This window comes from Lithobates pipiens, unplaced genomic scaffold (genome assembly GCF_037356315.1).
Source record: "Lithobates pipiens isolate NorthernLeopardFrog02 unplaced genomic scaffold, aLitPip1_a1.2 Scaffold_4, whole genome shotgun sequence".
Lineage (NCBI taxonomy): Eukaryota > Metazoa > Chordata > Amphibia > Anura > Ranidae > Lithobates > Lithobates pipiens.
Window position 1 is genome coordinate 175,326 of NW_027507852.1, and position 22,304 is coordinate 197,629.

Below are 22,304 nucleotides of genomic sequence, written 5' to 3' on the forward strand. Positions count from 1 at the left end.
GTTACTGGGTTTTGAGGATGGATCACTGGCCAGAGTTTAAAAGATGTGAATGATAGGTTATGACGCTAAACCCAAATTATGTACCTGGCGTATTGTAGCCTGTCTGTGAAAAAATAATATAACTCTAGTTGGTGATCTATGTGCAAAACGTATGATACAAGAATTGTAACTCAGTGTTGAAATATTATTTAAGCATTATGAGATTAATAAAAAATAAAAATAAATGATTGGTATGTGAAATGCGTGCTGACACTACTGTGTCAAATTAATATAAATTGCATATAACAATAACACAGAAATTCATTCAGAAATTCATACAAAAGTAATTATGCCAACATCATAATGCTCATAATGCTTAAATAATATTTCAACACTGAGTTTCTTGTATCATAAGTTTTGCACATAGATCACCAACTAGAGTTATATTATTTTTTCACAGACAGGCTACAATACGCAAGGTACATAATTTGGGTTTAGCGCCATAACCTATCATTCACATCTTTTAAATCCAATACCCCCCCCCCCCCATTTTAAGGGGTGGAGGTTCTAGGTAAAGGCAGCTCTAACCCCTTCAATTTATTTCTACTCACTTGATTCCAATTTTCACTTCGTTTTACTTTAGCCACTCACAGGGTGGGTAGTCGGTAGCGCGACTTTATTTACTTATTCACACTGGCCAGAGTTTGCACAGTATGCAATTGAGCTTCTGGCCTGTCCTGCATCCAGCATTCTATCTGAACGCACATTCAGTGCTGCTGGAGGCTTTGTAACCAATCACAGAGTGTGCCTGTCCACAGACTCAGTTGATTGGCTCACCTTCATAAAAACTAATCAGTCTTGGATCACCAGCTACCAAGCACCTGATGCTGATGTAACTGATTAATTTTTTTATGAATGTGAGATGCCTTGAAGACTCCCTATGCTGAGTGACTATCCTGTTATGCTGAGTGACTATCCTATTCCTCCTCAATGTTCATGTTAATCGCTTCTAAGAACATTTTTGGTTCTGGGCACCACCACCAATGCCTAAAGGCAAATTTTTCTTCCCCTGTATAACAGGGGCATGTAATTATAATTTTTGCTGTAATATTTTGCAGCAGGGCTTGTTCTTGCACTCAACTAGAGTATCTGTGAGGGGACGCAGTGTTGTGGCACCAGTGCCTAAAGCCCAATTTCTCTGGCCCTGTTTAACAGGGGCGTGTAATTACAAGTTTTTGATCTATTATTTCACAGCAGGGCCCGTTCCAGTACTCACCAAGAGTTACTGTGTGGGCTTACAGTGTTCTGGTACCACCAACATCTAAGGCCCACATTTCTGCAGAGTATATAAGGCAGGCCATATAGTATATACAGGCGGTCCCCTACTTTCAAACTTCTGATTTACAAATGACTCCTACTTACAAACTGAGGGAGACAACAGGAAGTGAGAGTAAATCTACCCCTAGGAAGGGAAATTCTCTCCTGTAAGAGTTAATATGGGAAAAAAGTGTCTCCACTGATGCTTTATTATCACTAAACCTTGTTTCCCTAAAAACCTCAAATTTTCAAAATCCAATTGTCATTGGGACAGAAATTAGGTTAAATCTTCTGAACAGGGGCACAGATAGCAAAACAAATGTTACAGGGGTGATGATAACCCTTTCCTATGTTATCCAAAAAGCGTAAAAATTTATTTTTTTGGCTGGAGCTACAGTTAAAAAATGTACCTGTTCCAAATTACAGATTCAACTTAAGACCAAACCTACAGTCCCTGTCTTGTTTGGACTAGAGCATATAGGGCCTGGGGGCCCCAAGTCTTTTCTTTTTTTAATTTGGGTATGGGTTTCCTCTTAACCACTTTCAGACCGGACCAATTTGCTGGTCAAAGACCAGACCACTTTTTGCGATTCGGCACTGCGTCGCTTTAACTGACAATTGCGCGGTCGTGCGACGTGGCTCCCAAACAAAATTGCCGTCCTTTTTTTCCCACAAATAGAGCTTTCTTTTGGTGGTATTTGATCACCCCTGCGGTTTTTATTTTTTGCGCTATAAACAAAAATAGAGCGTCAATTTTGAAAAAAACGCATTATTTTTTACTTTTTGTTATAATAAATATCCCCCAAAAATATATAAAAAAACATTTTTTTCCCTCAGTTTAGGCCGATACGTATTCTTCTACATATTTTTGGTAAAAAAAAACGCAATAAGCGATTATTGATTGGTTTGCGCAAAAGTTATAGCGTTTACAAAATAGGGATAGTTTTATAGCATTTTTATTAATAATTTTTTATTATTTTTTTTTTACTAGTAATGACGGCGATCTGCGATTTTTATTGTGACTGCGACATTGTGGGGGACCCATCGGACATTTTTGACACATTTTTGGGACCATTGTCATTTATACAGTAATCACTGCTATATAAATGCAGTGATTCCTGTGTAAATGACACTGGCAGTGAAAGGGTTAACCAGTGGGTGGCAGTGTAGGGGTTAAGTGTTCCTAGGGGTGTGTTACTAACTGTGGGGGGGTTGGGCTTTCATTTAGTGTACACTGATCTCTGCTCCAATCACATGGAGCAGAGATCAGCGTCACTAGTTGCTAGGCAGAATGGAAAAATGTTGTTTACACAGCATTTCCTCCATTCGGCCGCTCCGTGAGACGATCGCGGGGATGCCCGCGGCGATCGAGTCCGCGGGTCCCGCGACCGGACTCACGGGGGTGCCGACCAGCGCGGGAGTGCGCCGCCGGCGGCGCGCTCCCGATGGCAGGGCGGCATCGAATATTGGACGTACCTGTACGCCAATATGCCTGCCCGTGCCATTCTGACGACGTACATCATCGTGCGCTGGTCGGGAAGTGGTTAATATCCATAAAAGACCCAAAGAGCCTGGATGGGCTGGGGGGTTACCCATGCTGTTTTTCTATAATTTTCATCCATATTGCCGGGACCTGATATTACATTATAGCTGCAAGCAGTTAAATTACTTTTATTCCTTTTAGAAATTTTATTTTGTGCAAGGACTGTTCTAAACACAGAGAAACAGGTGCCACTTTACAGGTAGACTATAGACACCCCCCAGGTACAATATTTAAAGGAATATTTCACTCTTATTTTTTCACTTTAAGCATCATTAAAATCAATGCTCCAGAAAAAACATTTGTTTTTAAAACTTTCTTTTGCAATGATACATGTCCCCTGGGGCAGGACCCAGGTCCCCAAACCCTTTTTAGAACAATAACTTAGTATAACAATAACTTGTATATTAGCCTTTGAAAAGTCGCACTTTTGATTTCTCACGCTTGAGTCCCATAGACTTTAACGGAGTTCGCATGTCCTGGATGCAAACCGAATCGGGGGTATACGGCTCATCCCTAGAAGCCACTTGTGTCCATCATAAACAGCCACTTGTGTCCATCATAAGCAGCCAATTGTGTCCGTCATATGCAGCCACTTGTGCCCGTCAAATGCAGCCACTTGTGCCCGTCAAATGCAGCCACTCGTGCCCGTCAAATGCAGCCACTCGTGCCCGTCAAATGCAGCCACTCGTGCCCGTCAAATGCAGCCACTTGTGCCCATCAAATTCAGGCACTTGTGCCTGTCATATGCAATCACTTGTGCCCATCAAATGCAGCCAGGCCCGTCCCCTGGCTCAGCTGTTACTTCACTTACCCCCCCATGCGGCATTTATCACTCGTGTGGTGAAGCTCTGCTCCTCTCCTGGAGTGACGGGGCTCTACTCATTGGCAGCTCTCCTCAGCCGGAAGCGGAGGCTCTCCTCCTCGGCAGGAAGTGCTGGCTCTCCTCCTCAGTGGCTCTCCTCCTCGGCGGGAAGCAGTGGCTCTCCTCCGTGGTGGGAAGCTGTGGCTCCTGTGTCCGCTCTGCTCCTCAGGCTTCCTCTACTGTCTCTCCTGTTCCACCAAAGCGTTAGGCATGCAATAGGATTGCCTAATGCTTTGGCCAATCAGGAGACAGGTCTCAATGACTGCTGATTGTCAGGGAGGAACTTCAGTGTGAAAATTAGCGAAAATTTATTTGCTATGTCACACAACACGGTGGGATCGGGACGCAGTACTCTGCGCCCGAGCCCATCCTATTTTGGAGCCTATTAGAGCCTCTGGCTCTAATCACCTGCTTCAAAATACACACTCCCTGCCTATCCTCGCCATAGTATTTCATGTGTCCAGCATCCTGAAAGGTGACGGAGGTGTCGAGGGGGGTGGCATCCGTGCGCCCACAATACATGGGCTGCCACTGCTCTTGTGATCATGTCAAAATAAATAAATGAAAGAAAAATGTTTTAAAAATAAACTTCTAATAAAATGCATTTAAAAAGAAAAAGTAAAACATTGCCATAACCCCTGTTGCCCTGAACACATTCGCATACGCAAACCCACTCCTAGGGTGCACATGCGGATGTTAACTGCAACACACGTGTGATGTACTGCCATGAATGTCAAAGGGCAAAGCAATCATTCTAACACAGACGCTCCTAATTAACCCTAATGCCCCGTACACACGATAGGATTTTCCAACGGAAAATGTTTGATAGGAGCTTGTTGTCGGAAATTCCCACCTTGTGTAGGCTCCATTGGACATTTTCCATCGGAATTTCCGTCACGCAAAATTTGAGAGCTGGTTTTCAAATTTTTTGACAATGAAATCCGTTGTCGTAAATTTCAATCGTGTGTACATAATTCCGACACACAAAGTGCCACGCATGCTCAAAATCAAGCAGAAGAGCAGCACTGGCTATTGAACATTTTTCTCTGCTGTGCGTGTGTTGTACGTCACCGCGTTCTTGACGTTCAGAATTTCCGACCAACTTTGTGTGACTGTGTGTATGCAAGACAAGTTTGAGCCAACATCCCTCGGAAATAAAACATGGATTTTGTTGTCAGAAAATTCTATCGTGTGTACAGGGCATAAACTGATGAGCTGTAAAGGCTTTTAAAGCGTCACTTATGGAGATTTTAGGTATCATAGTTTTTTGCAATATCACAGGTGAACAACATTTTAAGGCTTGGCATGTTTGGTATCTATTTACTCAATGCACCCCATCTTTTATATTTTACAAAAACAAATGTATTATATTGTGAGTATTTTATTATATTTTGTCCTAAAAAATTTGCATCTAATAAACAGTTTGCAACTATCATCTCTTTATTCTAACGGGCCTTTGCTTTAAGAAAATATATAATGTTCTGGGGGGTTACATAATTTTGTTGTCAAAAATGAAGATTTTACATGTGTGCAAAATTAAACAAAAATTGATCTAGAGCCAAACTAGTTAACAAAAAATGAAAAGTTTATTTCTAACTTTCTTCTCTAAAATAAACTTAAGAGAAATCAAAGAAGTTTATTCAAGAACAAGAGTCACTGTCTCAGAGGAAATGGTAAGAATAACCTTGGCTAATATCCATGGGATGTTTTCCCCATGGAAAGGCTCATCAAATAAAGCAGTTGTATGTGTGGCATTTGCAGCATATTGTAATCATATCTGGTGATGAGGGTGCTATCATCTGTGCCAAAGGAATCAACACTGTAATCACATTCTACTCTATGGCATAGAACAGGTAATAGACACCTAACTGCACCTAATGAATATGCATGTCTCTGACACCTAATAAAATTAGATTTTTTTATATATGTTGTTTATTTTTATTTAATAAATGGTCATAAATGCACATATTTATGAGAAACTTTCTTAAAGAGTTTTTTTTTTTTTTTGCATTTTAAAATAAAATACGCAAAGATATAACATTTAAACATATACAGGATACATACATACAGCTTGCTCTACTAATTAGATAACCCAGTGTATAATGGAGAGTATGCCTTCTTGCAGGTTAGTACTCTACTTAGTTCAGTAGAATAGAGCTATGCATACACAGTAAAGGACTTGCTTCCCAAAAGAGCCAAGACTTGGCATAAACCACAGCATATGGAATAGTGTAATCAGTGGTCTGTGTTAGGACATATAGAATGTTGGCAGGGGGGAGCAGAAGACCAGTCGGGAATAACTTATTCAAAAGTAGGGCTCCAACTGACGACTATTTTCATAATTGATTAGTTGGCCATTTATTGTTTTGATTAATCGATTAATCAGATAATGACCTTAAAGTGTGGTGTATAATTTAGTTAATATGTAAAGTTTTAAAAAAAGGCGATTTATTCTTAAATATCTCTATGCAGTGGTAAATATAAATAACCAACTAAATGGTTAGGGAGCAAAATCTCTAATCCACTCTGAGAATAACAGACAGAAGAGATATACTGTATATACTATTAGAGGTTGAATTTGGTAAATATCATCAGACTCAGATCAAATTTTTTATTTAAAAAAAAAAAAAAAAAATGAAAGACTGTTCTGCGGATTTTCAGACAGAATTGTAATATATATATATGTATTATCATGATCTATTGATTGAGATTTATTAGTAAAATTGTCTATTAATCTACAACGTACTACTTTATTTATGTATGTATGACTTATATAAATAAATGGAACAATGTGTAAACTGATTGGCTTATCTAATCTAGTGATATGCTTCATATAAAGTCCCACCATTTTTTAAGTTATTTTTTTTATTTTTTTTTTTCTCTTTTTCAATTTATCGGGGATGGAGATCCATGTATATATTTTATACCGCCTCATATAAAGTCCCAATGCTAGTTCTAGGTTTTCGATAGAATTGTAATATAGGCAGGTGGCTTGATAAAAGCTACCTGCACCTGCTGTTACTTATGCTGGCTATACAAAAACAATGTCTTCCTTCAAAAAAAAATGTAATTTTAAGAATGTTTGTTGATTTTCTAATTGTTAGTGGGGTCAAATCATCATCATTTTGTTTTTGACCACAGTGATGGGAAAATTTGAAGAAGCAGAATAGAAAACTTCTTAGTCAAAGGAATTTTCAGTGTATGTGGTTTTCGTTCAGAAATTACATTCATGAAGCAGTGTTCACTACACAAACCTGTTGTGTGTTGTCAGCCCACAACTATACTTAGGAGCTGAATACTTTTAAACTTGTGTTTTGCTGTACCTGCAGGATTTTAAAGAGCTAAAACATGGGGAAATGTACATGCATTGTAAAGATGCATTGCATATGTATTTGTTGCCCTTTCACCCATAAGCTTATTTCTGACATTTGTTGCTTACAAGTTAAAATCAGTATTTTTTGCTAGAAAATTACTTAGAACCCCCAAACATTATATATATATATATATATATATATATATATATATATATATATATATATTTTTTTTTTTTTACAGAGACCCTAGAGAAGAAAATGGTGATCGTTGCAATAATTTATGTCACGCGGTATTTGCGCAGTGGTCTTTCAAATGTTTTTTTTGGGGAAAAATTTAACTTTTATGAATTAAAGAAAAACTAAACAGCAAAGTTACCCCAATTTTGTATTGTGAAAGATGTTACATTGAGTAAATAGATACCTAACATGTCCTGCTTTGAAATTGCGCACACTCGTGGAATGGCGACAAACTGCGCTACCTAAAAATCTCCATAGGCGACGCTTTAAAAAAAATGTAATGGTCATCAGGTTAGAGTTACAGAGGAGGCTTTGTGCTAGAATTATTGCTCTCATGCTGATGATCATGGCGATACCTCACGTGTGATTTGAACTCTGTTTACATTTGCGGGCGCGACTTACGTAAATCTGATCACTTTTATTGCTGTCACAAGGACTGTAAACATCCCTCGTGACAGTAATAGGTGGTGACAGTACTCTTTATGGAGGAATCGGGAGTCTAAAAGATTTTGAATACTGTCATTTTTTTTTTAAATCGGTGCCATTGGCAGCTGAGTAAACTGGAAGTGACGTTGTCTCAGTCTGGTGGCTCGGGCCTCCCGGTGTGACGGGAGGCCCGGGAAGAGCCGTGAAAGGTGGCGGGAGAGGGGATGTCCGCTCCTGCTCCTTTAGGATAATAGCCAAGCAGCTTTTAGCCGCATCGATTGTTATCACTAAAGAGCCAACCGCCCGCTCTAAACAACGGTACCAGGGTGATGCCTGCAGCTGCAGGCATTATCCCGGTATAACCCCTTCAAGCCATGAATGTAAATTTATGTACGGTCGTAGTGAAGGGGGTTTATACTTCAAGCATAAGTTAAAGTGGTTGTAAAGTCAGAAGGTTTTTTATTATGTATTTTACAAATGAAAATGAAACAAAACAAAACAAAACTTTCCTTTGTGCACAAGACTATTTTTTATTTTAATGCATTCTATGCATTAAGGTAAAAAGCCTTCTGTGTGCAGCAGCCCCCCTCAGTCCCCCCTAATGCTTACCTGAGGTCCCTCTTTGTCCAGCGATGTTTACGAGTCACTCAGCTGTCTGAGATTCTCCTTTCTGATTGGCTGAAACACAGCAGCAGTGCCATTGGTGCCATCCCACTGATGTCAATTAAAGTCAGCCAGCCAATCAATGGAGAGAGGGAACGGGGCTGCGATAGGCTCCATATCTGAATGGACACAGGAAGCTGTGACTCAGCTTGGGTGCCCCCATAGCAAGCTGCTTGCTGTGGGGGAACTCAACAGGAGGGAGGGTCCAGGGGCGCCAAAGAGGGAACCGATAAGAGGAGGATCGGGGGCTGCTCTGTGCAAACCCACTGCACAGAGCAGGTAATAATAACATGTTTCTTATTTTTAACAAAAAAAAAAACGTTAGTATCACCGTAATGTATACATTTTTCTTTCTTACGGTTGAGATAATAAAGATCCCTTTTTAAAATCTCCTCCCTGTTTATTACCCACCGTATAACATAATTATTGTAGCACAGGTAGCACTGTTACATAGTTACATAGTAGGCGAGGTTGAAAAAAGACACAAGTCCATCAAGTCCAACCTATGCGTGACCACTTGTCAGCACCACGAAACATTAAATTCTACAGTTCACCACTAGCCAAGAGCAGGCAAGGTAATAGTACACCCTATCCCTTTTCGCTCAATTCTCTATCCCATACCATCTTTCTCTTCAGTACTTTCTGTGCAACTGATCTGGAATAAGCATGCAGATTAGAAAGTAAGGGCTCATTTACACTTGCTTTGGGTTCAACACACATGAACGGCTAGTTCAGACAGGCTTTGTTAAAGCTCTCTGAACACTGTCACTAAATAAAATGATTAGCTTACAGTCCTGTTTACACCTGCTTTTGCTTTACTTCAAAAATTATACCCCATGTAGCTTCAGTGGTGCTTCAAAGCATCTTCAAAGCCTCCATAGAAGTCTATGGCAAAGCTCACTTGAAGCCCCACCGAAGCCCCATTGAAGCTCCACCAAAGCCTTGTCGAAGCCCTAACAAAGCCTCATCGAAGCACCAAGCAAAAGCAAGTGTAAACAGGACTGTAAGCTAACCATTCAGAGAGCTTTAACAAAGCATGCCCGCAGCCATGTTTTGAAGCAAGTGTAAACTAGCCCTAAAAGTGAAGTCAGGACTGTCCTGCATATTTTTTTGCCTCAGAAACTTTTGAAGTATGAGAGCCAAGCAGCTCTCCTTTTCCAAGGAAAGGTGAGATAGGATAGCTATTTTATCTCTGTTTACTTTTAACAAAAAATTGTCTCTAGTTGACCTGATAAAAGGAAATAATAAAATAAAAAATGTAAATGTTATCATTTGATCTTCTTTTACCTTGTGGCCTATGGCACAGGCCTCTGAGCATCAAATGGTTAGTATAGCCCTGGCTCATACAGATTAGTATTACACTATGTGACCTTAAAGCTGTATTAAACCCAAAAGCAAAAATGTAGTATATTGCAGCTTACCAATTATTAGATGTGATGGTTGCATGTGTTTTCTTTCTTAGGGCCTTTTTCTTTTAATTTTCATCTCGTGATCCAGCCAGTAAATATTCAAACAAACAAGCTGTCCTTCAGATGAAGCAGTTACAGGGGTGGGACAAACAATTTACCTTTGACAGGGGTGCTTAGAATGATCAGCTTTTTGTTATTTATGTAAAACCTTTATCCCAAAATGAAAACAGTTTTTTGTAACCTAGCTTATAAAGTGTGAGCTGGAGTTTGGCTTTAGTTTGCTAGAATGTCTAAATCTGCTAGTACAACTAACATAGCCCTTCCCCCAGACTGGCAATGGTGCCCCCCCCCCCCCCCCCATAATACAGGAGGTATGTTACTGGCTAGATCACCAGGTGAAAACAGAGGGGGGAAAGACTAAAAAAGAAAACAAATGCAGCCACCACATATAATAACTGGTAAGCTGCAATACATTCATTTTATGGTTTAGGGTTTAATACCGCTTTAAGTTTTGCAAGTGATGAAGTGGTCATATTAGTTATAGGAGGATAAAGCTGATGGATCATCATGGATCATGTTTGCATCTAACTCTATATTTAATAGAAAAATGTAACTGGCACTGTGATGCATTAGACCATTACAATCTGGGTGATGCACCCCAACAACAGCTTCTTAGTTCATGAGCCTTTACATGCTTAATATAATTAATGTTATCATCTATGTTTTTATTTTATTGCGCTTTTTAGATCTAGTAATTGCATTACAGCTCGGTGAACCATGTCCTCACAAGGTAATGTGTCAAATGATCAAATACACCTACATGACCCCCAAGTTTTTGGCACTACTGTGAAGACCCAAAATGCCACAGAAGTGACAGAATTTGTTTTTGTTATGTTTAACTTCTCTTCCTCTTTTCAATACTTTGTATTCTCAATATTCTTATTTTTATATACTCTTCTTCTGAGTGGAAACATAATGATCATGCTGACCATCAGGAAAGACTATCGTCTTCATAACCCAATGTACTTCTTCCTAGGTAAACTTTCTTTCATTGACCTCTGCTATTCCTCTGTAACTGTACCCAAGATGTTGGTAGATTTCTTATCTAGCAGGAAAACCATTTCATTTAATGGCTGTATCACACAGCTTTACTTCTTTCACTTCTTTGCCTGTGCAGAATGTTTTATTTTTACAGCTATGGCATATGATCGGTATGTAGCCATTTGCAAACCTCTACAGTACTCCATTATTATGAACAAACAGCTGTGTCTGTGGTTGGTCGCAGCAACCTGGGCTATTAGCTTTGTCCACTCCAACATTCAGACCACACTAACTATAGGACTGCCATTCTGTGGTCCTAATACAATCAAAAGCTTTTTTTGTGACATCCCTCCTCTAATCAGGCTGGCATGTACTGACACCACCATGATTGACGCCATGATAGTTGCCAACAGCGGCGTGGTATCACTGGGCTGCTTTTTAACCGTTTTATTATCCTATATCGGTATTGGCAAAGCTATCTTCAAAATAAAAACAGTTGAAGGGAGACGCAAAGCTTTTTCAACCTGTATCTCACATCTTACAGTGGTGACCTTTTTCTTTGGGCCTTGTGTCTTTATTTACATGAGACCATCAAAAAGTTTTCAAGCTGATGAAGCAGTGATGGTGTTCTATACTATCATAGCACCCATGCTGAATCCTTTTATCTACACCTTGAGGAATGAGGAAATGAAGAATGCAATGAAAAAACTTTGGGGGAGGAAAACGTAATAAATAAATAATTATAATACTAATGATAAACATGTTTGTTATCAGTGGTGGAAAACTGATATATATATATATATATATATATATATATATATATATTTAGTAAAAAAGAATATAAATGTCAAGTCCAACTGCCTAATAAAGAAAGCAATATCATCATACTTTCACAAAATGTTCAAATCACTTTCCATTTCATGTATATATTAATGATATTTGTCACATAATAGTGATTATTAGCAATGTAATATATTCATTAATGTATGCATCGCTTCAATATGACAATACAGTTCTATGTAGATACAATATATTTTGAGATCATGTTATATACTTAATGACTAGATACTAACTAAATGCAAAGCAAAATAAACTGTAAGTGTTGTTTTAAATCAAATTTTTCATTATTTCTATTTTAACCCTAACCCTCACCCTAACCCTCGATTTAGTGGAACTTCACTCTCCCAGTGATTATTTTTAATTTCTTTATTTTTTCCCCTTTTTTCCTTCATATAAACAAGAATGGAATTTTACATAAACAGTCTGAATATCATACATCGAATTTCCATATTTATACATAGTAAAAAGAAAAACATAACAATTCGTTCTATTTCCGTTACCTCTTGCTTCCCTTATAGTGTAATATATAAATCCAAGGGAAAAAAAGCTAAGTTGATGGTAATGTATGGGGACGACGTCGAGGAAACTCCTCCCTCTGAATTCGGTCCCACATACCCTATGTCTGGTCCTGAGTTGGTACTATTCCCAGCCAGGCCAAAGTTTTATTGTTATCTTCTTATTTCTCATCTCCCCCCACTTTATTTCCATCCTTGTTTTTCCCCCCCCAAAAAAAAATAAAATAAAAAAAATAATCCCACCCCAAACCACCCCCCTCAACACCCCCACAGACCAAGAAGAGGAGGGGGAGAGGGGAAGTTCTCATCTCCTTCCCCTATATCTCCCCCTCCTCCCCCTTAGATCGCATCAATCTGTCTCTTTCCCTCCTCCGAAGAGATATAAAGATTCCATGGTGTCCATATTTCTAAGTAGGTTTTTCTTCTTTTCCTAGCTGTTCATATTAGGTCTTCCATCCTGTTCACCTCCTGATTATTTTTAATCCTTGTGCTACTGGCAAAGTTTACTTGTTTTAAACTTTTTTTTTGCATTTCTTCAGTTACTTGCTGTTTTTTTTTTGCCTGGAAAAAGTATGCCATACATCCAAGGAGTCTTCAGGATGGGACAAAGGGTTTTCCCCGCACACTCTTTTGCATGCATGCCGGAGCTAAGATGGATTCCAGGAAGTAAATGCTACATGAATCATCTGCCCTTACTAAAAATGGCAATGGCCAGAAGTGCTAGGGGATGTTTTTCAAAGTGATTTTTTCTGCAAAATAAAGCATACAGACATGGATGGATGTGGGAGTTTGCTTTGAATAATAAAAAAAAGGAATTAAATAGGGTCTTTGTTTATTGGGGCTCAGATTTAGTAAAAATCTGCTTTAAATACATTAATATCTTCGTATCTCTGCATCCTGGGACAGACATCTTTCTTTATTCTCACATGTAACCTGTGGATGTGGGGATAAATGTCAATAACAATGGTCACCCTCTACCTATCATTGCTTTGTACAGGCTGAGCACCTACAGCCGTCTGCAAACTCCTGTGATTTAGCCTCAAGAATCCACAGATTTTTGCGGTGGGAATTTGCTGCGTGCCTTCAGTTGTCTGTATGAATGAGGCCTAAATTAAATGGACAGTATAGCCTTTTTGAAATGAAAAAAAAAATAGACAAAGCGAAAATATGAAAAAAATCAGGAGGAGTTTCTCTCTGCTCATGTGGAACATTAAACAATTATGTAGAAATGAAGGACCATTGGTCCCAAGCAACATTATATTGTTAGATATTCAATTGTCAGAGCCCTGCCTGGAAATGCGACAGGCTTTGTTTTTGTTTTTTTAAAACGCCTTTTCGACTAGGGGCCCTTGATCTAGCAAGAACAGTACAGTCATCCATAGGACAAAAAAGAGGTACCGTTCTTGCTTACGGGCAAAAAGGAAATGCTAGGACGGAGAGAATCTGGAAAGTAAGCTGGAAATGTAAGAGGAAGAGGGAGAAAAGAGGGAAAGAAGAAAAAGAGGGAGAAGAGAGGAAAAGAAAGAAAGAAAGAAAAAAAGGGGGGGGGGCATCTCTGTCCCAAGGCTCACTATGGGTATATTAACACATTTTGTTTGGGTACAGTTCTAGGAAAGGCATAGTTGGTTGTGCTAATGTTAAATAGTCTAGCCAGGGCTGCCAGGTACGTAGAGTTTACACCCGACTTTTCACCTCATCGAAGTTGAGAATTGCCATCTTCCACACTTTTGCAATCATTTGTTTCGTGGCCACCTTTCCATTTTTTGGAGGTTGAAGAAGAAAGTGATAATGGGTGATTTTAAATGGCTAGTATACAAATATCTGTATTTAACACAACAAACTGAAGAAAGAACAAGCATGCCAAAATGTTTTTTATAATAAAAAGATAAACACTGTTATAATAAACCAAATTCCATGAATTTGTAACAATTTAATATTTTGGTGGACAGAAGTACCCAGTGCCCTGCTCCAGGAAAACTTGTTTAATACAGGGAAAAAAATTATTATGCCTTAGGGCTAGTTTACACTTGCTTCAAAATATGGCTTCAGACACACTTTGTTAAAGCTCTCTGAACGCCAGTCAAAACTCCTGTCACTAAATAAAATGGTTAGCTTACAGTCCTGTTTACACCTTGCTTTTGCTTGGTGCTTCAATGAGGCTTCGGTGGGGTTTCGATGAGGCTTTGGTAGAGCTTTGATGGGGCTTTGGTGGTGCTTCAAGCGAGCTTTGCCACAGACTTTTATGGAGGCTCTGAAGATGCTTTGAAGCACCACTAAGGGCTCATTTACACTTGTTTCGGCTTCAACACACATTAAAGTGCCTACCGCTTCAACATGCTTTTATGATGTGTTTTTGATGCTTCAGTGGTGTTTTGATGAAGCGTCGGCGGTGCTTGGATGAAGCTTTGGTGATGCTTCAATGAAGCTTTAGTGATGCTTCGGTGATGCTCTTTTGAATCTTTGTTGAAGCTTGGTAGATGCCCTGTGTGTGTGTGGATATCTCATACCTACAATTTCTCCAAAACAAAGCTAAGCTGAATTAAAGCCTCTCAAAAGCTGCAGGTGCTTCAAGCAAGCTTTGCCATAGAGTTCTTTGGAGGCTTTGAAGACACTTTGAAGCCCCACTAAAGCGACATGGGGTATCATTTTTCAAGCAAAGCAAAAGCAAGGTGTAAACAGGACTGTAAGCTAACCATTTTATTTAGTGACAGGAGCTTTGACTAGCATTCAGAAAGCTTTAACCACTTAAGCCCCGGACCATTTTGCTGGCTAAAGACCAGAGCACTTTTTGTGATTTGGCACTGCATCACTTTAACTGACAAGGTCGTGCGATGTGGCTCCCAAACAAAATTGACATCCTTTTTTTTCCCACAAATAGAGCTTTCTTTTGGTGGTATTTGATCACCGCTGCGGTTTTTATTTTTTTCGGCTATAAACAAAAAAGAGCGACAATATTGAAAAGAACGCAATTATTTTTTGCTATAATAAATATCCCCCAAAAATATATAAAAAAAAGTTTTTTTCTCGGTTTAGGCCGATTCTTCTACATAGTTTTGGTTAAAAAATTGCAATAAGCGTTTATTGATTGGTTTGCGCAAAAGTTATAGCATTTACAAAATAGGGGATAGTTTTGCGGCATTTTTATTAAGAATTTTTTTTTTACTAGTAATGGCAGTGATCAGCGATTTTTATGACTGCGACATTACGGCGGACACATCGGACATTTTTGACACATTTTTGGGACCATTGTCATTTATACAGCAATCAGTGCTATATGAATGCACTGATTCTTGTGTAAATAACACTGACAGTCAAGGGGCTAACCACTAGGGGGCAGTGTACGGGTTAAGTATGTCATGGGGAGTGATTCTAACTGTGGGGTGGTATGGCTACGTGTGACATGTCATTGATCACAGGGAGCAGAGATCAGTGACACTGTCACTAGGCAGAACGGGGAGATGCTTGTTTACATTAGCATCTCCCCGTTCTTCCTCTCCGTGAGGCGATCGAGGGTATCCCAATGGACATCGAGTTCATGGGACCTGCAACCCGGCTCACGGAGGTCCCGGCTGCATGTGATGGCACGGCGGCAAATTTAAAGGGACTTACAGGTACGCCCATTTGCCCAGCCGCGCCATTCTGCCAACGTACATCGACGTGCACCGGTCGGGAACCGGTTAACAAAGCCTGTCTGATGCCTTGTTTTGAAGCAAGTGTAAACTAGCCTTTATACAAGAATGTGCACAATGCACAAGACTGTGCTTACCATAATGAAAAAAATGTAAAGGTAGATCTAGGAATATAGTATATCCAATGGTGAAGCGCTTCCTCTAAACCTTATTAATAGTACCTAAATAGTGATCATTTATAAATGATATAAAAAAAACTCTCTCTGACAACTAATATGATTCAAAACCGTAAAGAGATTGTGCGTCAGCGCTAGGTTGGTCGATGTGTGGCAGTGTGCAATATGTGTAGATATGCAGACACAAAATAATAAGTATAGGTACATGCAGAGCTCTTAAGATGAAATAATTTCATATCAAATAAACATTGAATGAAAGTGAATATTGACAATCAATAATGTAGACAAAACTGAAGTGACCTGATATCACACCGCATATATGGTGCCAAAAAATAGTCCTTTAAAGAAAGCATAAACAAATATTAAAGTTCATATGAAAACAAAGATAATTGACTGTGTGGGAACCTCCTTGTCTCCATCAAACATACAGAGTGTGAACTCACCAGAACCAACTGCTGTCCAACATATAGAGCAACAAGACTCATTCATTACTCTCTGTTCTTTCTTCACAAGGGGTGCATGCAGCATTCACTGGATATGAATATTCCTCCAATATTGTACATGGACCTCAAAGGGAAAAATGAACTCGCATCCATCCGAGCACTGAATCACCAATGCCAGAGAGAGAAAGATTTATAGTGTAGTATTTATTTTTAACAAAAGATTAAAAGTAGGGTTGTCCCGATATTTTTATTTAAATAATCGCCGATACCGATTACTGATATATTTTTTTAATGTCATAAGATAGTGGCACTAATATGCTACACTGATGGGCACCCATAGGTGGCACTGATGAGGCATGGACTGTGTCAGTAGCTTTTTATTTTATTTTTTTACAAGGTTATTTTTTTACATTTTTTTCATTATTTTTTACAATACATATATATTTTTTCTTTTTTTTTTCTTTTTACAATGCTTTCTTTTTTCTTTTCTTTTTACTTTTGTTTTCTTTTTTTTATTCAATCTTAGGGTAGGGGGGCTTTGGGGAGACATGCAAAGAGACTGAGGATAGAGATTGCCCAGTCGATTTCTCAGCCGCCTCAGCTGCACTAAAGATGAATGAAGAATGAAGATGAATGAAGAGGGGACAGCAACTCCTGTTCATTCATAAACCAAAGCTCAGTTATGAATGGACAGAGTCACTCTGTTCATAGGAGCCAGTGAATGACATATTTATTGGCTTCTTCCTCCGCTCTTCATCCTGAAAGATCTGGGACAGGAGGAGGGGGGCGGAGCAGGACGGGGGGGAGTGGAGGAGCGCACAGAGGGGGAGCAGAGGAAAAGGAGGGACCGGAGGAGCTCACGGAGGGAGAATGGAGGGGGAACAGTGGAGGAGGACAGGAGAGGAACACATGGCGGAACACAGAGGGGAGCGGGAGGAGGCTACAAGGGACACTCAGGAACATCCAGTGCAGCAGCGGGGGAAGATATAATCACCCATCTCCCTCTGTGCTTCTCCTCCTCTCCCCTCCGTGGCTTTCAGCTGCTTTCTTGAAAGCCACACAGGGAGATCGTGATTATAACTTCCCCGCTGCTGCACCAATTGTTCCTGAGTGTCCAGGTATCGGACAAGAAGAATGGCGGCTGGTCCTCAAGTGTATCACAGTAATAACAGTAATGTGTATGTTCAGAATAAAAGCTGGTAGTAGATAACTTACATCCCACACAGTCAATTATCTTTCTTTTCATATGAACTTTACTATTTGTTTATGCTTTAAAGGATTGTTGTTGTTTTTTTGGCACCATGTATGTGGTGTAATACAACGTCACTTCAGTTTTGTCTACAATATTCACACTAAACACTTCTTGATCAGTCGCCATCATTATACTGTGGCAAGTTGGTAGGTAGGTGTAGGTCGGTGTGAGATCTTGCATTTGTGGGCACGCACACTCCCATTGGCCAGAGGAGGAGCCAGTCAGCAGGTCCGGCAGACACGATGTCCGCCGGCCACCCACGATTGTTCCTCGCAGTGACAGAACGGGAATCTACCTGTGTAAACAAGGCAAATCTCCATTCTGACAGGGTAGAACACACAGATCCTGTCTTTCTGCTAAGCAGGAAGACGGATCTGTGTGTTTCCCAAAGTCACACAGTCCCCCACACAGTTAGAAAACACAGTGAGGGAACACATTTAGCCACTTGATCGCCCCTGATGTTAACCCATTCCTTGCCAGTGTCATCAGTACAATAACATCGATCTGTCCGCTGCAATGTTGCAGTCCCCGCTAAAAATCACTGATCGCCGCCATCACTAGTAAAAAAAAAATGCTATTTCCTATTTTGTAGACATTATAACTTTTAGGCAAACTGATCAATATACACTTACTGCATTTTTTTCTTACCAAAAATATGTAGAAGAATACATATTGGCCTAAGCTGGTGAAGAAATTCATTTATTTTTTTTTGGAGGATATTTATTATAGAAAAAAGTAAAAAATATTGTTATATTTGATTTTATTAAAACTAGCAGTTTACATCATTAGAATTACTAAGAATAGTATGTTGTGTCATCTAGGAAACAAATCCAACCACATTGTGGGGTCAAAGAGGAATTGCTTTTCCCCATACTGAAAGTGTCTGGTGTTTTTACTTTGCCTTCCTCTGGATCAAAATTGCTGGTGTTTGTAAGAGGCTTAGCATTATAGACCTCAGTCCGTTTCATTCGTAAACTGTATGTCAAGCCAAAAGCACAAAAGGAAGCACTGTTGCAGGTCGGTCCATCTTTACAGCCCAAATCCACAATGAATGCAGGTCCAACTCGTGACTGTGATCATGTGAAGAGGAAAACTTAGATGACTGCACACTAATATCATATAAAAATATCATCTTTATTCAAACTTCTAAAAACTTTATCAAGTCAGACCACTTCACAGAAAAACCCATTATGATATGATCTGACTTTATAAAGTTTTTAAAAGTTTGAAAAAGCAAGATATTTTTTATATGATATTAGTGTGCAGTCATCCGAGTTTTCCCTCTTCACATGCACATAGTCATAGGCTAGACCTGCACTTATTGTGGATTTGAAAGCCCCAGGGAGGTCTATTGACACGTTTCATGCCACTGGGGCACTTAAGCCTAATGGGGTTTTCTGTGATATAGTCTGACTTTATAATGTTTTTCAAAGTTTGTATAAAAAATATATTTTTTAATTGATGTTGTGTGCAGTCACCCAAGTTTTTCTCTTATCAAGCCAAAAACATGTGTCATTTACCTTTAAAGTGAAATAATTTGAAAAATTTATGGCAGCCTGTTGACACTTTAATGGTTTACAAGTCTGACCAAAGAGTACTATTCCACCTAAATGATTTTGCCTGGGTACTATTTTTATAAGTTTTAATACTGCATGTGAAATCAGAAATTCCTAATCCAGAAGAAACAGAGAGGATCTGGGGGAGGGAAGGAACCCTCTATAGAGCATTGATAAAGAGAGTATTCTTTTGTATCTACAGTGAAAACCCCATTCAAAGTACATTTCTAGGCAAAAGTTTTTTGTTATGCATATAGGGGTTTATTTACTAAAGCTGGAGCTTGCAAAATCACATCTGCATAGAAACCAATCAGCTTCTAACCTCAGCATGTTCAATTAAGCTTTAGCTATAAAACCTGGAATCTGACTGATTTCTATGCAGAAGTGAGGCTAATTTTGCACTTTAAAGCTTTAGTAAATAAACCCTATAGTGGAGGAGGATTAGAACTCTTACTTGGTTTTACTGTATCCAGGTCTCCATTAGAAAAATGTAAGCTTCCTTACTGTGCTGTAACAATGAAAGACAGAAAGTGAGAGAACATTTCCAACAGCAAGAAACACAAGAACAAGCAGCAGGCCAGGAAATGTCAATTAGCACTTTTTTTTGTTTTCTTTTCTTCCTTCCTAAATGTCACTTTTACAGTACATCGTACAGGTGGGCAAATTTAAGGTATCATCCAAGCAGGTTATTTAATATGATTGTGTCATTTAATGTTGCCCTTTCAAACCTTTTTAAAAGACCTGCTCCCCACCAAGCAGTATTCATTTTAATTTTGCCATTGGTACATGTCCTCCATGGCAGTGCCAACTACCCATGCAGTTTTTTTTAACAAAAGCTTGCAACCTGGCCTTGAAAAAAAGTTTTGGCTTGTAATAAACTTTATAGAAAAGATAGTTTCCTTTAGAGAGTAGTAGGGTAATATAAAGCCAGTATGCTGGCCTGAATTTATGGGAGGAGGCCGGGGGGTATTTAAGCAAACCACTCACCCTTGCTCGTTGTTGGTTCCAGTGCACAATAAGCCTCCCTCCCATCCCTTGTTTCAGGGCACTTCTCAGCACATTCTACTCCACAGTCATCCATTACTTATCTTGGGTATGCCCCCTTTTCTTGGCATACCGAACAGATGACCAAGGCACACCTCAGGTCTCTGTTATGTTGTAAGTCTTGTTGCGTGTTTATGTGATCCATATTTGTCTCGGTCATAGGGCCACGACCATAAATAATAATTATATAATAATAATTATATGCAAATAATATTAATAACCCAAAAGTATACTGTATATTTTTTGTGTATTGAGTGACAGAAAATATTTCTGTAACAGTAATAAATCATGTAGGACTTTCCCTCTCAATACAATCTTGTTTTGATGTATGTGAAAGAATGGTAACCTCCTGCCAGTTAACCATCATGAATCCAACCAAGGATATGGCCACAGTGGAAACTGACCAGAGCTAGATGACCAATTGGGTGTGCTTATACTTTAGATTATTACACAGTGGGTCATAAAATACAAAAATACATTTTAATGCAGGTTAATTAATTATTTTTACATAATCCTTGAACAAATACAACTACACAAGTTACTATAATAAATAATTACTTAAAACAGATAATAATTACTTAAAACAACATAGCCAGACCAAAATAAGGTTGATATGCCCATGCACTAAATGTGTAGAATATAAGCTTTTTTAAAGCAGCTGTGTGGTTTCCGTGCTTCTTCAGTTGCCACATCCTGACTTAACAGTGAACTGCTTCATGCTTAGTATTCAAGTACAATATCAGTAACCCACAACGCAGTAAAATAGGTCAGGATGTGTCTGCCCGCAGTGCAGCCAAAATCTATTTACACTTTTTTTGTTAGTGAGTGTTTTATTCTTATAAGAATATTATAAGAACTCCCCCATTAGGTTTAAACAGGGGCATCATACTCAGTAGATAATCATGGCATCAGTAATCAGCCTATACAAAGAATGTGCATTGCTAAGGTGTACACTGAGGATGTAGACCTCACATAACAAGACCCAGATACCTAACTAAGAATAATAAAGTAGGAATTAGAGGAAAGCCAGGTCCCTATTTGCATGTTTATATCACTTCAGTAAGTGAGTAGAAATCTTTCTAAGGGATCCCCAGATAGAAATACAAACTCAACAGGGATTGTACTTACCCCCCACACTCTGAAACAAAAAAAAAAAAGTTTTGGTTGGACACTTTGCTTTCTATTTGTCTCTAGTAGCCAATGCTATGTTTAATTACAGAGCCATGTTTTCAGACCTACTTGATTTTTAGTGTTCAGCCTTTGTTGCACTTTTTGTAACTTAGAAAAGATAAAGTGTCCCTGTGCTTTTTTCATTGCTTTATTACTTTTTTAGTACTGGAAGTGGGTCATATAGGTTTTATTTTTAGCTTTTAAAACCGTTTGCATATGGAAAAAAAACTGTTTACATAAAGACAAATTGAGAAATATGTCAGAAAATGCAATACAGCTTTCATCAGTAATTTACTTTTGGGAGTATACAAGTACAAACTAGACATGTGCGGTTTGTTTCGTTCCGAATTAAAATTCGGACAAATTTTTCATTATTCAGAAATTGGGATATATCCAAATACCTGAATTACAATATAAACAAATTTTACCGAATGTTCAGAATAACGTAACGAAATACTTCTGAATTTCAGAAATTCGGACTGAAATTCAAATCTAATTTTACCTTGAACTCCAGTCATATTCTAACTACACATAATGCTGAATTCAAAGACTGTGGGGGTTTATTTACTAAATGAAAATCCACTTTGCACTGCAAGTGCACTTGGAAGTAAAGTCGCTGTAGATCCGAGGGGGACATGCGAGGAAAATAAAAAACAGCATTTTAGGTTGTACATGATTGGATGATAAAATCAGCAGAGCTTCCACTCATTTCAGTTCTACCCCTTAGATTTAGAGCGACTGCACTTCCAAGTGCACTTTCAGTGCAAAGTGAATTTGCTTTTTGTAAATAACCCCCTGTGCATGTTATTGGAGTACCATTTTGAAACAATGCTGTTTTTGTTAAGCCAAAGGTGATTGAAAGAGTCATTGTAATCATTTGATGAAGAT

The 22,304-nt window shown here is 38.9% G+C and overlaps 1 protein-coding gene across 1 annotated transcript; it reads left to right on the forward strand.

Annotated features, from left to right (window-relative positions):
• Positions 1-5,473: 5,473 nt before the first annotated feature.
• On the forward strand, positions 5,474-11,884 carry LOC143956669 (olfactory receptor 4E2-like). Its single transcript, XM_077466852.1, has 2 exons — positions 5,474-5,554; positions 10,497-11,884. The coding sequence occupies exon 2, from the start codon at positions 10,528-10,530 to the stop codon at positions 11,518-11,520; it is 993 nt and encodes a 330-aa protein (XP_077322978.1). The 5' UTR covers positions 5,474-5,554; positions 10,497-10,527; the 3' UTR covers positions 11,521-11,884.
• Positions 11,885-22,304: the final 10,420 nt, after the last annotated feature.